This window comes from Zootoca vivipara, chromosome 1, assembly GCF_963506605.1.
Source record: "Zootoca vivipara chromosome 1, rZooViv1.1, whole genome shotgun sequence".
In the NCBI taxonomy this organism is placed as follows: Eukaryota; Metazoa; Chordata; class Lepidosauria; order Squamata; family Lacertidae; genus Zootoca; species Zootoca vivipara.
Genome location: NC_083276.1, coordinates 56,651,314 through 56,659,993, shown reverse-complemented (window position 1 = coordinate 56,659,993; position 8,680 = coordinate 56,651,314). Strand labels below are relative to the sequence as shown.

At 43.7% G+C, this 8,680-nt stretch overlaps 1 protein-coding gene across 1 annotated transcript in view; it reads left to right on the top strand.

Annotated features, from left to right (window-relative positions):
• The first annotated feature begins 964 nt into the window (after positions 1 to 964).
• Positions 965 to 8,680, top strand: part of NAT10 (N-acetyltransferase 10) — a 29,600-nt gene continuing 21,884 nt past the window's right edge. The window contains exons 1-10 of the mRNA XM_060274905.1: positions 965 to 1,300; positions 1,664 to 1,786; positions 3,112 to 3,203; positions 3,526 to 3,697; positions 4,262 to 4,384; positions 4,947 to 5,008; positions 6,062 to 6,176; positions 6,756 to 6,863; positions 7,432 to 7,565; positions 8,352 to 8,445. Of these exons, the coding sequence (XP_060130888.1) occupies positions 1,679 to 1,786; positions 3,112 to 3,203; positions 3,526 to 3,697; positions 4,262 to 4,384; positions 4,947 to 5,008; positions 6,062 to 6,176; positions 6,756 to 6,863; positions 7,432 to 7,565; positions 8,352 to 8,445 (1,008 nt within the window). The 5' untranslated portion in view covers positions 965 to 1,300; positions 1,664 to 1,678. The remainder of the gene's footprint in view (positions 1,301 to 1,663; positions 1,787 to 3,111; positions 3,204 to 3,525; positions 3,698 to 4,261; positions 4,385 to 4,946; positions 5,009 to 6,061; positions 6,177 to 6,755; positions 6,864 to 7,431; positions 7,566 to 8,351; positions 8,446 to 8,680) is intronic.

Below are 8,680 nucleotides of genomic sequence, written 5' to 3'. Positions count from 1 at the left end.
TGATTCAAAAACTTAAAATTCAGCTGGAAGAATTGCATGGCCTGTATATATTTATTTTTGTGTAGGCTGAGGAAGAGGTAGGAGAGACTGGCATCAAATTTCGGCCATGATTCTGAGCCTTCTTGGTAGATAAGGCTACCAGGGACTTACAACGTGGGAAGAGTGCTGCTGTGACACTCGGGTCCCGATTACGGGCTTCCGAATGGTTGGCTGCTGTAGGAACAGGATACTGGACTCAGATGGGCTTTGGGGAGCTCATCCTGCAGGGCTATATTCTCGGCAACGCTATTTCCGTTGTGGCGACAGTAACGACGGAGTGCATCACAGGGTGAGATCTTTCTTTGCGAGGATAAAATACACGGGAGCCCTTCGAGGAACTGAAGCGGGCAAAGCACATGGCTGAGAAGCAAAGCTCGAAACGGAACGTGGAGGCGCTCCCGGGGGGAAAATGCTTAGGCGGGTTGCAGAATCAGAAGAACATTTGCATCAGCCACTAGCTATAACAATAAAATAAAATGTACTGAAGATAGAGATAAAATGCATTTTGGGGGTTTACATCAATAATCAAATAGTAGATCTTACTCTAATTGCCCTCGCTAAAAACCTTGCAGTTTTTGTTGTCACCTGAAATTAGCGGGGTTGCAGTTTTATTGGCAGGTTTCAGCTCAGCGCTATGCGCGCGTGGTTATTCGGCAGAAAGTCCCCAATAGGGGACCAAGTGCCTAGGATTGGGCTCTAAGGCAACGGGACGCTCAAGATCCGTATGTAATGGAAAGGCCCGGGGCTACCAATTCCAGCCAGCTTCGCGAGCGGGCGGACGTTAAACGCCCGAGGACCGCCAGCGCCTCCTGCTCCGCCTCTTCCTGCTCGTGGCCAATACGACATCAAGAAGCGCCGACGCGGAAAAGGCCCCCGGCTGAAATTCCACTCCCCCCCCCTCCGCACCTACCGGTAGAATCCTTTATAGGCCTCGCACGGCCACGGGTCGACGCAAAGCCCTTGCCGGCCGCGTTGCGTCTGGCGGCCCCAACGCCACCTCTTTCCGGAAGGGGCATCCTTGCAGGCTATCCCTGAGTCAGCAGCCAGGGTCCTTCCTCTCTGCTGCGCGGCCCATGTGGGTCCCCCCCCCTTTGCACGTGGGAAGCTGGCACCAGAGTTTAAAGACACCAGGGTCCTCTTGGCTTATAGAGCAGGTTTCTGTAAGGAAGGAAGCAATCTACGAGTCAGCGGCTGGGTTTGGAGGCCTCTCCCTTGTTTGCTGGGAGACGGCACGTGTCGATTCCAAGTTTGTGTACCCAAGGTATTGTTAAGAGCAGCAAAACGGTCCCGAAAAGGGCAGTAGTAATAATAATAATAATAATAATAATAATAATAATAATAATAATAATAATAATTGGCTGGGCAATCGGAATGAGCAGCGGATGGGAAAACCCCTCTGTGAGAAAAGGTTACAACATGTGGGGATTTTTTTAGTTTAGGGGTCAGGGAGATGAGTTGGGGAAGAGTGTCAGAGGTGCTGGAGGATTGGTGTTCTTATGCTTAGGATGAAAAATGCAATCTTGGGATGGATGGTATTTGCTATTCCCCCCCCCCCCCGCTATCTCCGTGAAAACTGAAGCCACCCTGCACTGAATTGCTACAATATCTCCTAAAAACTTTACAGGATCTCTAGCTGAAAATGCAGCGCAAGAAAGTGGACAACCGCATCCGGATACTGATTGAGAATGGAGTAGCTGCACGACACAGGACACTTTTTGTTGTCGTAGGGGATCGTAGCAAAGATCAGGTGAAGTGCAGCCCGTGACTTCTTTACTGTAATGTACCGTATATAACCTTCATTTGGCCAGAGCAACAGGTGCTGTTAATGCGCTTGCGGAAAGTGCTGGCTTCTTATTTGGGAGATTTGTGCAAGTAGTTAAAAGAAAAGCAGTGGCCACATGTGTTTGCTTCATTCAGCTTGGGATTGCTCATCATAAATTTAAATTGGGGATGGGGAACTTGCAGCCCTTCAAAAGTTGTTGGATTACAACTCCTGTCATCCCTAACCATTGGCCATGCTGGTTGGGGCTATGGGAGCTGGAGTTCAGCAACATCGGATTCCCTACCCTTGAGTCACATGGTAATTTTCCAGGGACTTTTTACACTGTGACCCATTTCTGCAAAGAAGGTATCTGCAGCGATTTCCATTGTTGTTGTTGTTTTGATACCCACCCTTCACCCCCAAGCTCCAAGGGCAATTTAAAAATACAACATTAAAAACAGTGCAAAATTAATTGCATATATCTCCCAAGTGTCAAAGGCCAGGGTAAAGAGCTGTGCCTCCTTCAGCACAGAGCAGAAATACAGTGAAGATGCTGGATGCACTTCTGCGGGGAGGGAGTTCCATAACTTAGGGGCTGCCACAGATAATTCCATCTCCTGGGTCACCTACCTCCTGAACTGAGGGACTGCCAAGAGGGTCCCCTCTGCTGTGGGTCTGTAGTGAAGGAGAAGCTAAAATCATTGCTGTCTGTGGAAATCTATCTACATATTGCTGGTTCACTTAGGAAAAAATGTCATGAGGTTGTACTTCCATGTGTGCCCACAAATTACTTTTTTAGTTGGAACTTTAACTGTAATAATTACAGAGTGTAGTTCACCCAATGAAGGATCTGGGAGTATTTTATTGATGACAGTTTATATTCCATCCCCATAACTAGTGTTCTCTCGGCAGATTAATAAATAAATGCATTCAAACTATAAACTATAAATAGAGCATGAAACCTATCAAGCAGCAGCATTCTCAAGCACAAAAGTCTTGTTGTGCAATCAGACCTTGTTTCTTGCACACCTTCCCCACCTAGTGCTACATTGAATTCCACACAGTATCTGTCTTTTCAGTTAAGGTTTCTTTCTTTTTTTTAAGTCCCTGTCATGAGTGTCATTTTTATTTTTCCATACCCCATTGTATTGTAGCACAAGGTTATATGTGAAAGTTCGGGCACTTCTCTCAAAAGCGCAGGCAAAGCATAATTCTAATTGTATTTCTAAAACCTTCCTGTTTGCTTTCCAGATGCTTTATTTCAGTGTTGTCTTTGTTCGGAGGTAATAATAGGTTTTATTGCCTTACAGGTAGTCATACTTCATCATATGTTGTCTAAAGCAGCTGTAAAGGCTAGACCATCTGTATTATGGTGTTATAAGAAAGAGCTGGGCTTCAGCAGGTAAAAATGTTTGTATGACTTTTCTTTCTTTTTTTTTTTAAAAATGCAACTATCTGGTGAGGCTCTAAAGCAGTGTTTCCCAACCAGTGTGCCTCCAGATGTTTTGGGACTACAACTCCCATCATCCCTAGCTAGCAAGACCAGTGGTCAGGAATGATGGGAGTTGTAGTTCCAAAACATCTGGAGGCACACTGGTTGGGAAACACTGCTCTAAAGTATTAAATCCTTGAACCTGGTGGGGCTTTATTCTGAGTTAACACGCACGGAATTGCATATTTGAGTATGAGGACTTCCAATTTAATTTCCTGTATTTTCCCTCCAGCCACCGTAAAAAAAGAATGAGGCAGTTGCAGAAGAAGATTAAAACTGGAATGTTAGATCTGAAACAAGATGACCCGTTTGAGTTGTTCATAGCAGCCACAAACATTCGGTACTGTTACTATAACGAGACACACAAAATTCTTGGAAATACTTTCGGCATGTGCGTCCTCCAGGTAGGAAGATGTTCAACATAGGGGAGTCATTTTCTTCAAGTTATTTGGGCAGTTTTTACTTGCTCCTTAACTCTAGGCTTCATCTGCACTATCCATAATGTTCCCTGTAGCGGGTTTCTTTACTCTTGAGTGCAAAATCGTACCAAACGTATTTTCCACATTGCATTACTAACAAAAATAAAAATAATAAAATAAAATGACATTTGATACTTCTGTGAAATACAAGCCACGCTCCGGATAATATCTCAGCTGAACACAGAAGCCTCCAATTAACCATAGTTTCCCATTTTGAGTGAACCATGAAACTATGGTTACCAGCTCCAGAACAAGCCTTCTTAAAATTGGCCAGCTCTCCTTTTTGGGACCAATCTTAAATTGTGCTTTGAAGTTCCGGATTCAGCTAAAAAAGAAACTATGATTAATTGGAGACCTTGATTCAGATGCACTATAAGGCACCTTCCCGAGTTTACTGTTCCATCTAGCACGTCCATTCTTGGCACTGCACATTTTTTACGGGCACATTACTGAAGATGGTGGGTTAATTTTCGGCACAATCTTTTCCAGGACTTTGAAGCTTTGACACCCAATTTGCTGGCTCGTACAGTTGAAACTGTGGAAGGCGGCGGCATCGTGGCGATTCTTCTGAGGACAATGAACTCCCTGAAGCAGCTCTACACAATGACCATGGTATGTATGCCTCCTGAGATGTTTTTATCTGCGCTTAACAGAAAATTGGCCAGCTCTCCTATTTGGGACCATGGCTCAGCGGTAGGACCCATGTGTTGCATTAAAGCTGTTTGTTTATTTCTGCACTTAGCTTCTAAGAAAGTGGCAAGCACGTGGAGTTTTTCTCGGTGTGGAGCTGTAGTTATGGGGAAAGCTTTAGATGCAGAATTTCTAGACATGCAGGTGCTGGAAGCACAAGCATGACAGAAAAGTAGGCTGGCCTACTCAGTCACACGATTGCAGGCAGCACACTTGCTCATGCACCCTAAGCTATAGACTGGTCTGGCTGAGGGCTATGTGCTAATGAGGGCCAGTGTCCATCTCTACTTGGGCCTTTGCTTAGGAATTGGAGAGATAAACTTGAGAACCTTTTAAAGAGCAGTCAGTAAAATGTGGGCATTGGAAAGGAGCACAGTCTAACGAGACAGTGTAATACTTGGCTGTTCTGTGCCTGGGCTTTGTTGCAGTCGTCAGGTTCAAGGCTTCTTTCAGGCTTCGTACAAACAATATTTCTTCTCCCCAGGATGTACACTCTCGCTACCGGACAGAAGCACATCAGGATGTGGTCGGCCGATTCAATGAAAGGTAGGCTGCCCAGCTATTTTGAGCACAGATACTAGCAACCCTTGGAAGGGAAAAGTCTGTTTGTTGAGCCTTTGGGTTAGAAGCGATTCCATGTTGGCCGAAGTACTTGTTGCCCTCTAGTGGACGTTTTAAGGAATAATATGTTCAATTTAAACATAATGGGGTGGTGAATCTTACAAGCTCCAGCCCTGCTCAGAGCTGCCAATTTCCCCCTTTTCTCGCGAGGAAGCCTATTCAGCATAAGGGAATTTCCCTTAAAAAAAGGGAGAACTTGGCAGCTATGGCCCTGCTGCTTAGATTTGTCTCATTGTTTCAGAAGTCTGCATGATTCTAAGTGCATGTTTCTAAATTTAAATGTGAATCCCCCCCACCCCAATTGTATTCATTATTATTGCCCTGTGTCCAAGAGATCATTCGCGAAGCTGTGTACAATCTTTACTAGTTAGGAAATGCATAGCAAGAGTGAGGAACTCCTGGCTCACGAGATACCTTTGGACTCCAATTCCCATTAGCCCTTGCCAGCAAGGCCAGTGAACATGGGAGTTGTGGTCCAATAATACATGGATGGCCACAGGTTTCCCATACCTGTTGCGTAGGGTGGCTGTGCTCAGACTAAATTAAACAGGGTCTAATTTACAACAGTAAAATGTTAGGCCATCTATGATTTTTGCTGTGTAGATTCACTTAGACATGCTCTGCCAACCCTTAAATTAGTTTTTTGGAAACTCACCTGTGCAGGAGGTGACATGCTGTTGAACAAAGTGTATTGCTGAATGTTGGAAGTGTGGCTTGGAGTCCCAAGGCTGACTCTTCCCTAAGCTTTGCTGTGAAGTTGGCAGGGTCTCTGTGTTAACACTGTATTAATGCTAAAGGGAGCTACTATACAGAAGCAGTCTATGCTATCTGGCTTGATGTGCCATCCAGAAACGCTGTTCTTGGATCACCTTATCCACCCATGTACATGAGTTGTAGCTCGAGGAAACATTTTGCAGGCGGAGAACCAGTCAAGTACAACAGTGACAATGGTGCTATGTCCTCTGTCTCATTGCACAGGTTCATTCTTTCTCTGGCATCTTGCAAAACCTGCATGGTGGTTGACGATCAGCTTAACATCCTCCCGATCTCTAGCCACGTAGCAGACATTGCTGCTATTCCACCCCGGTCTCAGGTAAGTAGTTTAAATTCATATAATTCAGATTTTAACTTCAGATTTTCGGATGTTTAGTTTGCAATAACAGGACTTGCCTTTTCAACTTCTTTTAGGTGCTTGGTAAAATAAATGCATGATTTTTAGGAAGGATCTATTTTGCTTCCTCTTGTTTTTCCAACAGGGGAGCCCTCTGTTGCTTCTTGCTCCAAAGGCACAGGGCTTAAAAGCTGTATTTCCAGAAGTACAAATAAAGTTTTTGGAGCCATGCTTGGAGCAGCAGGTCCTGATAACAATAACAAACAGGGCTTGGAAAAGGAGTGAAGTGTTGGAGGGTTCCCCCCCCCAACCCACTAGCCTTCGTCTCTTCATATACATTCAAAGTCAGGATTGCTCCTATGCAGCTAATTTTGCACACTTGCAGGTGCTCTGAGTTGTATCTTTTTGAGGGACAATCCACCATGTTTGGTTAATGAGCAGTAGGATGCTCATTTTCCCATCAAAACAAATTTGTGCAGGCAAGCTGCTTGTGGATTGTGGTGTCTCTTTGCATTCAAGGCCGCAGCCGTTTCTGATTCAGGTGACGTTTTTTGCTCACAGGAGGATAGTCTGAGTCCTCAGGACATGGAGCTGAAGGAACTAAAGGAGAATCTCCAGGACACCCAGCCCGTAGGAGTGCTTGTGGATGGTTGTAAAACCCTGGATCAGGCAAGTATTGCATTGAAACGGGAATAAGGTGATGTAGTTATTTGAGCCCCTCACCCCCATGTGTCCTGTTCATGAAGCTTAGTGAAGCTCAGGATGGTGAGAGGAGCCAGGATATGAGGGGGAATGAAATATATTGCCAGATGCTGGAGAATCTCATCCTCCTCTCAGCAGATAGGGTTTTATGCATGAAATTGGTGTCTGATATTAATACAGAAGTATGTTTTGCACCATCATTATTCAGCTTCTGTATGCCAAAGACCTTTAGATAGCTAAGCTACTTTATTGGACCAATTTCTACTTTTTTGTTTAACCCATGCTTTGCAGCTTCCATTTGGAATTATTTTTTATTTGTCTGCTCTTTCTTTATAGCTGTATAAGGATGTGTAAGAAATCTTACTGAATGAATAAATGAATGATGTGTAAGAAATAAGAATGTGTAAGAAATCTTACTGAATGAATAAATGAATGAACTTGAAATCTTACTAGCATATGCTATTGCTTGCAGCTCTCTAGTTTTGAGGTCTTGCTTTTCTGACCAAACTGTTCTAATATGTTTCCCTGTTGCTAGGCCAAAGCTGTTTTGAAGTTCATTGAAGCCATTTCTGAGAAGACGCTGAGAAGCACCGTGGCTTTAACAGCCGCCCGAGGTCGTGGTAAATCGGCTGCCTTGGGGTTGGCCATAGCTGGAGCAGTGGCTTTTGGGTAAGTTGCTCCGGGGTGTTTTAAGAATGGGTGTGTGTTTAAAAGGTAAAGCCTGAAGGTATTTCTGGAGAACTGGACTCTCCACACAAGTCTGAAAAGAACTGATTCAGTAAGAATGAATATACGTAGGTAATTGCCCCCTGCTCCCAAGTTATGAGCCATAAATAAAAGTTAAAATGGTCCATATACTCACTTTTGCCACATTTAGCTATAGAAATAGTCTCAAACCAATGATTTACTTAGTTAAGGCTGAAATCAGAAATGATTTCAAATATGCTGTGCTCTCAGCCCGGAGGCAGCAATTTAAAAAACACTGCAAAATAACTGATGTAAAAATTTGTAAGTTGTTCTTCCTTCAAGAGGCTCCAGGTGATGTTAAATCCACATTCTCTTTTGAGTCTGGACATAGCTGAAAATGTAGCTCTTCACTTGTTCAAAACTTGTTCTGAAGTGCTAAGGTACAGACACAGATTTACCACTCCAGTGAAAACATGACCAAAGACTATTATAGAAGTACTTCAGTTCTTGGTTCTGTAGCACATGGGTTTGCAGTAGGGGAGCATTTTTCCTACATCAGGTTTTTATATTGTCTTGTAAACTCTGCTTAAACCACCTTCAGTTCCAGTTTCTCTAAAAGCTGGGTCATGTTATAACAATATTTCTTTTAAAAAGCTGATAAATTATTTTGCTGCTTTTACAACATGCTGAATTATTTATATTATTCTTTCAATATTTAGAAAAGATTGTAAAGTTGGTTTCTGTCATGTTTTTCTTTCTTTTTTGCAGCTATTCCAACATTTTTGTCACATCTCCCAGCCCAGATAACCTTCACACCCTGTTTGAATTTGTATTTAAAGGCTTTGATGCTCTGCAGTATCAGGTAATATGAGCAGATATGGATTGGCTCCACAGAGTGCTTTGTGTACATTGCACACGGTTATCCTTCTCCCAAATTTCTTCCCCCTGCCCCTTACAACCGCCTGTGAATAACCCACACAATTCCAGAGAGTTCTCTGACTCTCAGGAGCTGCTTTTAGGCTGTGCAGATTTCTGCAGCGGCAATACAAGAAACCTGTTCCATTCGTGGTGTTCTGGTCATGTTTTTCTAGATTCAG